At 45.0% G+C, this 14,075-nt stretch overlaps 1 protein-coding gene across 2 annotated transcripts in view; it reads right to left on the bottom strand.

The window, feature by feature from the left end:
- Window positions 1-10,315, bottom strand: part of PUS10 (pseudouridine synthase 10) — a 105,321-nt gene extending 95,006 nt beyond the window's left edge. For both annotated transcript variants that reach the window (XM_066595733.1, XM_066595732.1), the window contains exons 1-4: window positions 10,159-10,315; window positions 6,355-6,490; window positions 4,862-5,056; window positions 1,321-1,407 (exon numbers count right to left, since the gene is read on the bottom strand). In XM_066595733.1, coding sequence (XP_066451830.1) covers window positions 1,321-1,407; window positions 4,862-5,056; window positions 6,355-6,480 — 408 coding nt within the window. In that variant the 5' untranslated portion in view covers window positions 6,481-6,490; window positions 10,159-10,315. The remainder of the gene's footprint in view (window positions 1-1,320; window positions 1,408-4,861; window positions 5,057-6,354; window positions 6,491-10,158) is intronic.
- Window positions 10,316-14,075: the final 3,760 nt, after the last annotated feature.

Genomic DNA, 14,075 nt, shown 5'->3' with positions numbered 1-14,075 from the left:
ATGCACACAAAAAAAAAAAAACAACTCAAGAAGGCCCTATTGATTTTATCTGTACATATGCAGTGAATACGCATATACAGAACATATATACTACATCTGAAAAGAGATGTTAACAGCTGGCCCATTACTCTAGGGGGATGATTCTGGACCAACGAGGGGGGTTAAAACAGGCTGAACTAGATTGACATTGTCTTCATTCAATCTAACATACTATGTTACAGAAGATGAATGCCTAATGACGAGCAGTGGCTGATTTAAAGTGGTAAAACAAAAATAAATATTTTAATGGAAGTATATTGCAAGATTTAGTAGAAACACACAGGCTATTAAATAAGCATAAGTTGTCTGAAAAGTTTGGTAAGCTTTCACTCGTCACTAGAGCGCTAACAATCACATTTAATACACTCCAAACATATGTTTATATAAAACAGAAAATTGTCCAGGAACCAGAAAACGTAAGTTCATAACGTTGCACTATCTATCCAAATACTCTTGCTATGAGCCACAGAGTTGCGCCACTGGAGCCCCAAGTCATGGTGCCATTACATAATGCATGCCCCCTCTGTTGCCTGTCAGCCCCATCTAGCTGCTGATGTCAGCACAAGTAAAAATGAAATGCTTGCACTTTGCAGCCCTTTGTTGATAACTGAAGCCTCTGCATCTCAGTTTCAACTATTACCATTACAAACTGTGTGCAATGTAGAAGATTTACCCTACGGCAAGTGCTGAGCCAACAAGACACTGGGTGCGAAAATCCATTGGCTCCCAGCGAATATAAAAAGTGCCGGTGATGTCGAAGCTTAGTCAGCTTGAGCCAATGTGCTTCAGATGGGGACAGATGGCCACACAGGGCAAACGTAGCATTTAATTGCTATCAAAAGCGCCCAGCCCTACGTGGCACGTGTTATATGTGACTCTAAGTGCCAAGGTGTCAGTTTAACCCTTTCCAATCCAATTTGTATTCTGGTTGTCCTAGGGGGGCTTACGCTTTGTCAGCTGTTACACAACGGCGCTATATGCTGGCTAAAGCCAGTACTACATGAGGTGACACGTTGGATAGGTTCCGACAGCAGAGAGGCTGGCAATATACAGTAAGAGAACCCCGACGGACGTCTTCCAACATCGGAGCTGTATAGCCTTAAATCATAATGTCTTTAGACGTCAGACAGTGGATTGGAAAGGGTTAAAGTAAGAATCCTGACGACTGTTTCTTTTTAAGAACTACAGCATTTCTTTAACATTTATATATGTAAACAAAATAGCAGTAAAATAGTATACTCTCCTACTACAATGTAAGCAGCAATACAAATATTACCGTACCTCTCTCACTAACAGCTGTGCCGGCAAAGACACTGAGAAAACAAAGTCTTGGAACTCGTACCCAGCAGACCGGATTCTCTGAAGGATCTAGAGATAAAATCACATATGCATATTGTCAATACAGAACAATGACCCATGGACAGCGAGAGAGAAAGCTGCCTTCATTGCTAACAAGATCATAGCCCATAGCCCACTACATGAAAGAGGTATAAGTCACAAGAGAAGGATAGAAGAGAATATAGAAAGAGAAAAGTGAAAAAAAAAACTGTTTTTAGTTCAGCATTTCAGTGAGACTAGAGATTAAAAAACAACAGCATGGATTTAAATGCCTACATGCTTCTAGTATGAGCACTTTGAAAGTAGTTTCTGATTATTTGAAGCATGGCTTAGCACCCAGTTTGAGCTTTATGAATTCAGTTTTTCATGCAGATTTTCCTATTTTTCTGTGCCCTGCTGTTTGCAATCCACTTATAGGTGGTGTTGGGGTGCTTCGCCAGCGCCGTACTGTCCGGGACTTCCTCTCCCACACTTCTCATCATGTCTTCCCTACTCCAATCAGCTGCAAGGCAATATTTGAATGCCTGCCCCCTGTTTGTAGTAACTATCAGTATCCCCAGGTCCCTGTTACTATCTATTCCATCTGCTTATACATGCAGTTGTGCAAGGTGAGTACTTTGAGCGTTTGTTAGTCATTGTTTTACGTCTGACCGCGAGTAGCATTTACAGTTCTGTAGTTCACAGACGAAGGGTTCTTGACTGCAACGGATCGCATTTTACTGCTCGAATACAGGATGTCATTATCCCCAGTACAGGCATAGACTCCCATATTAAAATCCAATTAGAGCGCCCTATACTCTCCATCTTCTCTACAATTCTCTGAATTTTCTAATGAGGAAAAAAGCTGGTTTGAAGCCTCGAATCTAGAAGAATTCCTAGAAAAATAAACCGGAAATCTGGTAGGAGAGAACATTTTTCCCAGTTTATTGGCCATCTTGGATGGCATGAAATGTCAATCACCTTTGATATCTGGGCTCTAAGCCCCAAGGCTATCAGCCATAGATATTGAGCGCATGGAGAGCCATCCGCCATAATTTCCATTCTTGTGGGATAAGGCAAAGGTGAAATCCAATCCCTTACACATACAAGGTTATTCCACTAAGCAGTGGCTGAGGATCTTAGAAAGCAATCCTTTCTCTCCCCAGTTCCAATCAGTGGTCATACTAGGTGTCCACCCGATTAGTACACACTCCATCTGCTGATGAAGACACCGGACAAAACAAGAGGTCACATACGGCAAAACCTCCAGTCCAGGTTCAGCAAACCAGGGAGCACTCCACTACTGAGGGGTTCTCCCAAACCTGAAGGAGATGGTTACCCTGAAACCAACAAAAAAAAAAGAACCTTCCCTTCCTGACCGCCAGAGAAAGGGGGCAAGAGGACGATTCCTGGCTTACCCAGTGTCTCCATGCGGAGATTTACACCAGACATGCAGGCAGCCATCTTTAAAGCTCTGGAGGAATCCTTGAAAGAGCCGAGATAGCCAAGCAGCAGCTACCTCAGCATTTCCAACCTGTCCTATGCACAGGAAACAAGAACTAAGGAGGTGAAAAGTATTTCTATCCTTAAAGAGATCTGGGAGGTTCCTGTTTCCTGTCTGAAGGGAAGCAGGCTCTCTCATAAGTGCTGTCATGGGTGAAAGTGCAGGAACGCGGAGCAGGGTGAATATAAAAACTACATCCCCAGACTCCTTGGAACATGGGCTTTCAGAACCATAACTTATTTTATGGTGGTGACATGCTGCTTTTAAGGACGCTTTCACACAGGCGACAAAAATTGTGCGATTTTGCCACGATTCAATAGCACAAGAAAACGCATGTATGTGAAGCCCATGCCTTCGAATAGGTTCCTTTACATTAGCGGTGTTTTCTCTGATGCTATCTTTTGAGCAAAAAAATTGCGTCATGCTCTACCTTGCCACGATTTGTGATTTATTTTTTCTGTAGCCCATGTTTTGCTATGCGGCCTCCTTGACTAGTCCTATTGACTTTTACAATAAAAAAAGGAAAAAGCGCACGTATTTATCGCAAGCAGACGCGATGCCAGATTATTCTCAGAAAAAGCAGCGATATCGCTGAAAAATTGTAGGTACAAAGTGTTGCGTTGTGCTGCTGGGACCTGTAGTACTGGGGTTTCCAGCAGCACAGCTCACAGGTGTTGAATGATTGAGCTGGCTGGGTGTGGTGATCTCCTGCTAGCCAATACCCTGGGTCTTTGCTCACATATAAACCCAGCTCCTGTCAGTGTTTGTCTGGTGTTCAGGGTGAGCAGTCATGTTACTTCAAATTGCTATGTGACCTGTTCTGTCCTGTTGCAGCTTGCTGTGTGATCTGTGCTCTGTTCTGTCCTGTCACAGCTTGCTGTGTGATCAGTGCTCATTCTGTCTCTGTTTGTGGTGTGAACAGGTTCTATGCATGGTGGCTGCAAGAGAAGTTGGCGTCGCTGGACTCCTGGTTAGTGTAGGGACTAGCGGTATAGCTAGGAGCCGTGAAGTGGCCTGCTAGCTTCCAAGTTTTGATCAAAATGTCAACTAATACCTGGTATTTATATTCAGCTTATCATCTCCTATTAGTGTTTGTATTTTGGCTGCTGTATGGTGTGATTCCAGCTGTGTGTGTCAGCTCTCTCTGTCCAGTTGTCCCTGTCACGTGGCATGTGTATGTATCCTGTTCTGGTGCGTGGTTCATAGGATCAGCTAGGGCCCAGATCCGAAGACCGCTGGGCCTTCCTTTATTGGGGAGATGTCCCCATTTAGGTAGGGCCATGTCATCCTCCCTTGTAGCACAGGGTCAGTTGGCTGAAACCCGTGTGCACCCATGTGTGTATCCATCCCTTTCTTGGTCACGATCGTGTGGGCCCCGTGCTTAGTTTGCCCACACGATCGTAACACAAAGATGCTGTTTTCTTACAGCAAAATCACGGGCGCCCGTGTGAAAGAGGCCTAAGGCTGCCACAAAATCATAAATTTATCATAATGATGACCGATAAAGGAGTACCAGGCTATGAACAGCAGGAATGGCATGCAATTTGAAAGGTAAAATAAAAGAATTGGGCTGCTATGTTGGAAGTCTATATCAATTGCCTTTAAAATACTGGTTCTGTCTATTATTGGATGACTGAGTAGATAAAAAGCCGGTGTGAGAGAATCCTGATTTTCTGTTATCAGACATTGTGCATGGCAGTAAGCTGTATCTGATGCGGATTTCCCAACATCCAGCAGATAGACAGCACCATATAATTGGGGAAATCCTGGTCTACCGCTAGAACGCCATATTATGGCTGCAATGTCCAGAGGCTCCCAATTTAGATCACCACAAAACCTTATGGCGATCTAATTTCAATTCAGCTGAACCAAGTTATATCCGGGCATTGCACTCATAATATAAATGCTAAAATGTTTCCATATTACGCTTTTATGAAAGAGGTGTATGTAACTTAGCTAGGAAACTAAAGTAGTGCAGCGTCTTGCTTTACTGCACAGTACCTTTTGAACAAACTCCGGACTGCAGAGGTGCTGCAGAATCCCCAAGCACAGATTGCAGGTCTGAGGAGCTTCGACATCTCTGGGAATTTGTGCCTTGTCTTTACACTCTTCTGAGTCTTCTAAACGGACCTTCTTACTTGGTGGGGAAATATCTCCATCACTCGCCAGGAACTTCCACAGCTCATCAGCCAGCTCCTAAAATTTAAATAGGCATTGTCGTTCCAACAAACTTAGCATAAATGAATAGTACGAGCAAGTTTAAGAAACTTTACAAGATGTTCTATTAGAGAAAAATGCTTCTTTCTCCACTTATCAGCCACTTCTACTTCTCCCCTTGCTTCCTGCACTGATCAATTACTCTGAAATACTGCTAAAATCCATCTCCAAACGGGTCAGCCCATTGAAAGATATGGGTAGATGCTGTCTATAGAGGTCTATGGAGAAAAGAGGAGGCAGCAGATTCAGGCAGACATACAAAGACAGCTGCTGCTATTCTAGTAAGTGTTTTACGTCACCCCAATGCAGGAATCACTGCTCAGTACTTCTCTACAAAATCCTCCATTCTGCTTCTACTAAGGCTATGCTACATAGAGAAGAGAGCAGGACCTCCTCCTTTCTATGTGTGCTGTGCAGGTAATCTACACCAGGGTACCCCAACTCCAGTCCTCAGGGACCACCAGCAGATCATGTTTTCAGGATATCCTATAGTAAGCACACCTGTTGCAATGTCTAAGGCACTGACAATAATTACATCACCTGTGCAATACTGAGGAAATACTGAGGAAATCCTGAGGACTTGACATGTTGGCGGTCCCTGAGGACTGGAGTTGGGGAACACTGATCTACACCATCAGCTTAGGAAAAACTTACAATTAAAGATGGAGTCTGCAGAGGGAAAAATGGCTAAAAATTCCACTTAGATAAATTTAGTCCCAAAAGATTTGTGTTGGAGCTGTAACCCCTGAAAGGACTCTTTATCTCACATAGACAAGCATTTTTCGAGGTGGCATTAATACATATTATGTGAAGACTACACAATTTATGATACTTTTACATGGGCCAATAGTCGCCCGAGTGATCGCTCAAAAGACCCACAGAATCACTCAATTGATGGAGTTGCTTGGTTTTTCGCTCCCCTAAAACCTAGCGACTATTGCCCCTTGTAAAGAGGCAGTCATTCATCTAGGCCCATTTACTCCGAATGGAGGCAGGCACCTGGAAGAGATCTCTGGCACGCTCCACCTCAATTCAGTGAGCGATTATTGCTCCTTTTAAAAGCCCAGGAGAAATAATTGTTGGGGTGCCTTAGCAATGACAGTCATCCTGTGTACAAGGACCCTAACATTAGCCTGTCCCCCAGCAAAGGAAAAGTGAAATTTGCTTAATATTTTATTTCAAAGCCTTTTAAAAAGGGTCAAATATTCAGATAAACACGAAAATTATTTCACACGTACAACCAAGACTTTAGATATTTTGTACTGTAAAAAGAATACCTTGTATGGAAGCTGATAAGGTGCATGGGATCCGACGCAGCAGAAACGAAGGACACATCTTGGGCATGTTCCTGAAGGCAATAAGAGTTCAGCAACTGGTCTGTACTTCTCTTCTATCACAAGCATGTTATATGGCCTGCGGGACGGGAAAACAAAACAAAATGTCACACTTTATTTATGACAGATGATCACCCCAAGTCTTACTTTTGGCACCCCTGGAAATCAGCCGATTTTGCCCCAAAAGCCGTGACTTTCAAAGCATTTTCCCTAAAATGTGTTATCATAGGGGTGCCTGTTCATATAAATGACCATTCACAATAGCAGCAGCAAGGCACATAGTTTGCATGAACGGGAGACACTCTTACCAAGCCTCATAAAGGGGGCTCTTCAAAAATACTGCAGATTCTAAATTCTGTCAATTCTGACAGCAGCATTTAAATTCCCCGATCTGAGCCTGGGGTCCTGAACGGCCACCACAATGAGATTTTTAGATGCCGTTCCGTTGCCATTGCAGCCGGCGGCCATCTGAAAGCCCTCAGAGCTCCCAATGCAGATGGCCTATCAAGCCATACTTGTGGTGTGGCTTAATAGATTGCCTGTCAGATCGTATTATATCATAACATAGCAGTAATTAAACTACTGCAAAAAAAAGTGTAAAAATCAGTTTTAACCCTTTCCAATCCACTGTCTGACGTCTATAGACATTCTGATTGAAGGTTGTACAACTGCGATGTCGGAAGACGTCCGGCAGGGTATTCTTACTGTATATTACTGGCCGCTCTGTTGTCGGGGGCCTCTCCAGCATGTCACATACCGCAGTACTGGCTCTAGCCAGCAGATGGCGCCATTGTATAATGACATAAAGAGAAAGCCCCCTAGGAAACCCTGAATCCAAAATTGGATTGTAAAGGGTTAAAAAGTTTACTAAAAAAATAAAAGGTAAAAAAAAGTCTAAATAAGAAATTTTTTTCCCATATTTATAATTAAAAAAAAATAATAACATATTTGGTATCGCTGCATCCATAAAAGTGTGATCTATTAACGTAAGGCCACTCTCACACACCCTGTTTTTGCCCAAATTAGCTCGGTGTCCCAAGTGCCCCACTAACCGTGATACAACACTCCAATTGATTTTAATGGGTTCCTCAGACCTGCATTTGTAACACCGCGATTCTTGAGCGCTGTCTGTTCTATTCTTCAGCGTTTTCACGTTTTTTTAATGCACCCCACCACCCATCACAATGATGGGGTGCGTTACAAAGCGCTGTGACAGATGTTCAAAAACGCCACTCAAAATTGCGGTAAAATGCTGTGGTTCCGAGTGGCATTTAGCTAAACACCTGCGTGAGAGGGGCCTGAGGCCGCTTTCACGCCTGTGCTGGGAATTCCACTTTCCTGCTCCATTTGGGGAGCAGAAAGGGGAATCTCCACGGTTGACTGGTTCCGTCTCTGGGCGGAACTGAACAGCGCCCGGCAGACCCCACTTTCCAGCCAGCTGCCTGGTTTTGGGACGAAAGAAAAAGCGCCCTTCCGGTATTTGCAGCCACATCTGTGAAACCACCCCAGTGCATTATTTACCCCACATGGTGAAGTCGTCAGATAAAAAAAATACACAACAATTTATTTTTTCCATTACCCAATCCCCCGGAAAAAAAATTCTATAAAAAAACGATCAAAAACTCATGTGTACTCCAGAACGTACCAATAGGAACTACAGGCCGTCCTACAAAAAACGAGCCCTCACACAGCTACGTTGACGGAAAGTTAAAAAGTTATGGCGGTCAGAAAATAATTTTATTTTTTAGAAGTAGTACAGCAAAAAAAAACAAAAACGACAATATAAATTTTATATCGTAGTAATTGTACCGACTCACAGAATAAGTTACCAGGACATTCGTGATGCAGTTTGTGCGCCGTAGAAACAAGACGCACCCAGAATTTCATTTTTTAATTTCTATTTCACTTCACTTAGAAGTTTTTTAACATTTTCTAGTACATTATATATTATATAGCACCATTGAGAAATACAAGTCTTCCCACAGAAAGCAAGCCCTCAGACAGCCACGGCGATGGTTAAATAAAATGATTTTTTAACCCTTTTCCGCTATAGGACGTACAGTTATGTCCTGCAGGGTCGGGGTATGTGCGAAGAGAGATTGCCCCGCGATCTCTCTTCATACAGCGCAGGTGCCGTCTGTTTCTTACAGCTGACAGCCACAGGCAATAGCTGCAATTAGCCGCAAGGCTGATTGGCACTATTAACCCTTTAAGTCCCCTAAACAATGTTCGAGCATCCCGTACGGCCCACCCGATGAGATCATAGGGAGCCGTGCAGGTGTCATGGCAGCCAGGGGCCTTTTAAAAGGCCCCAGGGCTATCTTGGCAGCATGCCTATCAAGCTATTCCTGTGGGGTGGCTTGATAGACTACTGCTATGGCATTACATCATACTGCAGGAGCGATCAAAGCATCACTAGTTGTGGTCCCCCAGGGCCTAGGAGGACTAAAAAAGAAAGACAAAGTAGGATCAATAAAGTTTTACTAATTGTAAAAAAAAAAGTAATAAAAGTTTAAAATCACCCCCTTTTGCCATACTATAATAAAAGAATCAAAATCATAAAACAATCAAAATACATATTTGATATGGTCGCATCCGTGAAAGTCCAATCTATCAAAGTAACGCATTATTTACCCCGCATGGTGAACGCTGTCTGAAAAAAACCCCGCAAGAAATGCTCTTTTTTGGTCACCCTGTCTCAGAAAAAATGCAATAAAAAGCGCTCAAAAAGTCGTGTGCATTCAAAAATAGTACCAACGTAAACTACAGGGCATCCTGCAAAAAATGAGCCTTCTTACAACTACGCCAGTGGAAAAATAAAAAAGTTATCGTGCGCAGAAGATGGCGGCAGAAAATTATTTTAAAAAATTTAATGCCTTTAAAAAAAATAGTAGTCCAGCAAAAAACAAACTATATAAGGGCGCATTCAAACGACCGTATATTGGCCGGGTTTTGTTGCCCGGCCGATATACGGCGTCTCTCTCTGCAGGGGGAGGAGGGTGGAAGAGCCAGGAGCAGTGCCCTGAGCTCACGCCCCCTCTCCTTCCCTCGCCACTATTTGCAATGGGAGGAGTCGGGATGGGGAGCTCCACCCCCTCCTATTATAAATAGTGGCAAGGGGGAGGACAGGGGGCGTGAGCTCAGAGCACTGCTCCTGGCTCTTCCACCCTCCTCCCCCTGCAGAGAGAGACGCCGCATATCGGCCAGGTGAGAAAACCCGGCCAATATACAAGCGTCTGAATAAGCCCTAAGTCTGGTATCATAGTAATCGCACTGACCCATAGAATAAAGTTATCATGTCGCTTTTGTTGCCGTTTGTGCGCCGTAGAAACAAGATGCACTGAAAGATGGCGGAATGTCGGTTTTTTTCATTTCACTCCACTTAGAATTTTGTAAAAGTTTTTCAGTACATTATATGGTACATTAAATAGCACCAGTGAAAAATATAACTCGTCCCGCAAAACACAAGCCCTCATACAGCGACGGCGATGGATAAATAAAGGAGTTATAATTTTTTTTAAAGGGGGAGGAAAAAACAAAAATAGGGAAAAAAAGGGCCGCGTCATTAAGGGGTTAAAAGTGGAGAGAAAAAAACGAAAAGGCAAGAAACAAAATATTGCGTCCTTAAGGGGTTAAATCACCTGAATGGCACAGCGATCCTGCAGATATATATACTCACTCACTCACTCACTTACAAGTATACACCATGAAACCCCTCTGCTTGCAGCATTATCCTGCACCTCTTACCAATGCACTGGTCAGACAGCCTCCAGCAATGTGCGGTACAGGAGGTAACTCTGACTCCGAGCTCAGGGAAGGCCTCACACCGGGCACATGTATGTCCAACACACCGACAGCAACAGTCCTGCAAGACGAGACGAACTAAAACACAAGGACCGAACTGTTTGGGCCACATGTAACCGGGGGAAGAATTACAGGGACGGACCAGCAGCTTCAATGTGAGAGGGAAATGCAGAAGAGAAACAAATGGAGCGTAAGAGCTCCCCCTGCAGGCAGCTGTGTGAAGCGCATGACCATAGATAGTGCATTGCACAAATAGGTAGGGTTTCTATTTTTTTTGTTTGTCTGTTTCAAACCTCACAGTCATAAATGTGCTTCCTGCACTCATTATGGTTACCCCTGTCCTACATCGCTGTTGTGTTATGTTTCATCGAGACGGTACCAGGAGCGGGTCTAAAATACCGGAGAGATGCAAATCTTTCCATTAGATTTCCTCTACAAGTTTTACTCCTGGTTTTGGCTGGATGTAAATTCCAAATATTGCCGTGTGAATGGGACCGTGAATTCGCCGGTGGTAAATCACCGGCGAATTACGCTGGCTGAAGCTTTCCATAGTGTTGCTATGGAAAGCGCCAGCCCCTGTCCGCAAGCGGAGAATCATTGCAATTCTCTGCTCGCGGCCGGCAATTCGCAGCATGCTGCGAATTGCCCCGATTCTCCGCGATCAGCCTATCTGTCAGATAGGCTGACCTGCAGAGTACCGTGGGCCGGCTCCTGCTCCTGGGCAGGGGGCCTTAAGGGGTTTACCAGATATTCAAGTTATATGCATTATTCTCTTTTATCCTGAACATTTGTGGAAAGAACACAAATTGAACTAATTACACTAATTGCCCATTTCAATGAATGGGCAAGAGGCCACCAGGGGTCCAGCGCCAGCAGCAGCAGAGGGGACCAGAACGGAGCAGCAGAGCAGCTGAGACAGGAGGGCAGAGTGAGCGGCCGCCGGGAGAGCGGGTGACGTCACCAGGAGGAGTGGAGGAGCCGATAAGTATCTTTTGTGTGTGTTTGTGAGCTGTGTGTCTTCTGTGTATCTGGTGTGCCCTAGTTGTGTCTTCTGTGTGTGTGTGTCTGGGGGTCTAAGTGTTTGTGAGGGGGGAAAAAAAATAATTTTTGACCAGTTGCGCGAGAGCGGCAGCGTGTGAGCGGTTGCAACAGCGTGTGAGCGGTTGAGCGGAGGTGTGAGCGGAGGCAGCAGCGGGTGAGCGGTTGCGTGGTTGCAGCAGCGGGTGAGCGGTTGAGCGGTTGCAACAGCGGTTAAGAGGTTGCGCGGTTGCAGCAGCGGTTAAGTGGTTGCAGCAGCGGGTGAGCGGTTGAGCGGTTGCAGCAGCGTGTGAGCGGTTGAGGGGAGGCGGCAGCGTGTGAGCGGAGTGTGAACAAGTCTATCTTCACTACTTCCACAAGTAAATTGTAGATCCCCATTAGGATGAGCTCCATGTCTGGCAATGTCATCCAGTGTGCTACTTGTGCAATGTATGCGGTCCTTGATCAGCCGATCGAGGGTGTATACTGTTGTGCAAGATGCGTGCACGTCGCACATTTAGAAGCCCAAATTCTGGATCTAAATGGGCAACTGGCAACATTGAGAGCCATTGACATCATGGAACGGAGTTTGGTGCTCACTGAGCAGACACTCGCTGGGGTAGAGGCGGGGGCGGATGGTGGTACGGAAGAGCAGGGGGAGCAGGCAGTCAGCTGGGTGACAGATAGAAGGAGGCGTAGAGGGAATAGATCCAGGGAGGCTGGTCCTGAACTGGCACAGCCCAACAAGGCTGCAACGTTGGCAGATGAGGGCGATGCCATTACAGAGCCAGCACCGCTGCAGCACGACATGCCCTCTGAACACCAGGGAGATGACTGCTGCGGTGAGACGGGGACGGGGAGTGCAGGGCAGGCTAGACAGGTTCTAGTGGTGGGAGACTCAATTATTAGGGGGACAGAGAGGACAATCTGCCATAAAGACCGGGATCGTCGAACGGTGTGTTGTCTTCCTGGCGCTCGAGTTCGACACATCACGGATCGGATTGACAGATTACTGGGAGGGGCTGGTGAAGATCCAGCGGTCATGGTGCACGTTGGCACCAATGAACAAGTTAGAGGTCGATGGAGGGCCCTCAAAAATTATTTCAGGGACCTAGGGTCCAAGCTCAGGGCGAGGACCTCCAGGGTAGTTTTCTCGGAAATACTACCTGTACCTAAAGCCACACTAGAAAGGCAGCAGGATCTTAGGGAGCTAAACAAGTGGCTCCGGAGTTGGTGTAAGAAGGAGGGATTTGGGTTCCTGGAGAACTGGGCTGACTTTGCTGTCGGCTACAGGCTCTACCGTAGGGACGGGCTGCATCTTAATGGGGAGGGTGCAGCTGTGCTGGGGGATAAGATGGCTAGAAGGCTGGAGGAGTGTTTAAACTAGGGACTGGGGGGGAGGGTAAAATGAGAAATAGTGGGGTAGCCAGTGTAACTAGCGATCCGGGTCCAAGCAAAGGGAATGGGGGTCGAGCAGGGGGGGGTTAGTACAGTTAGAACTGATAGATCAGCCATAAGTACGAATAGCAACAAAACAAATTTAAAAAACAAAAAAAATGATATAAATTGTATGACCACGAATGCAAGAAGTCTGATTGGTAAAGTGGGTGAGCTTGAAGCAAGAATGACTGATGAAAATTACGATATAGTTGGAATTACGGAAACATGGCTCCATGATAAGTGCGATTGGGCGGTGAATTTACAGGGGTACAATCTCTTCAGAAGGGACCGAAGGAACCAGAAAGGGGGAGGGGTATGTCTGTACGTCAAATCGAACTTGAAGCCGAGGCTACGGGAGGATATAGGGGTAGGAGACGAACAGGTGGAATCTCTGTGGGTAGAAATACAGGGTGGAAAAAATAACAAAATCCTGATAGGGGTCTTCTATAGACCACCAAAAGCAACAGAAGAAACTGAAAACTTACTACTAAGGCAGATAGAAGAGGTGTCAAAGCGCAACGAAGTAATTATCATGGGGGACTTTAATTATCCAGATATAACATGGGAGAAGGAAACCTGCAAATCTCACAGGGGTGATAAGTTCTTGAGAGTAATTCAAGACAATTACCTGAACCAACTTGTGCAGGAGCCAACAAGAGGGAGGGCCACTCTGGACCTAGTACTAACCAACAAACCGGAACGTATAAAGGGGGTGCAGGTTGAGGGGCACGTGGGGAACAGTGACCACAATATAATCAACTTCCAGCTGTCAATCAATAGGAAGCCTTATCAGGGAGCGACAAAGAAACTAAACTTTAGTAAAGCAAAATTTGATGAGCTTAGAACTACTATCGGTAACATTAATTGGGACAACATCCTCAAAAATAACGGTACAGAGGACAAATGGGAGGAGTTCAAAAGGATCCTAATCACCTCATGTGAGCAGTTCATAACCTTTAAAAATAAAAGAAACTCAACTAAAAGGAAACCAATGTGGCTCGACAAGACGGTAAGAGGGGCAATAAACGAAAAAAAGAAAGCGTTCAAACTACTAAAGCAAGAAGGCAGCGAAGAAGCGCTAAAATCATGCAGGGAAAAAAACAAAATATGCAAAGATAAGATCACAACTGCCAAGAAGGAAGCAGAAAGACGGATCGCCAAAGAGAGCAAAAACAACCCGAAGCTATTTTTCAACTATATTAACAGCAAAAGGATTTGCAGGGAGAGCACTGGCCCTTTAAAAAATAATGCAGGAGAAATCATTGATGATGACGAAGGGAAAGCAAATCTACTAAACAGTTTCTTCTCAAGTGTATTCACAAACGAAAAGGAAATGCCACACGAGATGCAGGGGAATAAAATGAACCCCTCACAAAATATCTCATACCTAACGCAGGAGGAGG

The sequence above is a fragment of the Eleutherodactylus coqui genome, chromosome 3 (genome assembly GCF_035609145.1).
Source record: "Eleutherodactylus coqui strain aEleCoq1 chromosome 3, aEleCoq1.hap1, whole genome shotgun sequence".
NCBI lineage: Eukaryota > Metazoa > Chordata > Amphibia > Anura > Eleutherodactylidae > Eleutherodactylus > Eleutherodactylus coqui.
Note: the sequence above shows the minus strand (reverse complement) of the source record. Positions and strands in the feature narration are given on the sequence as shown.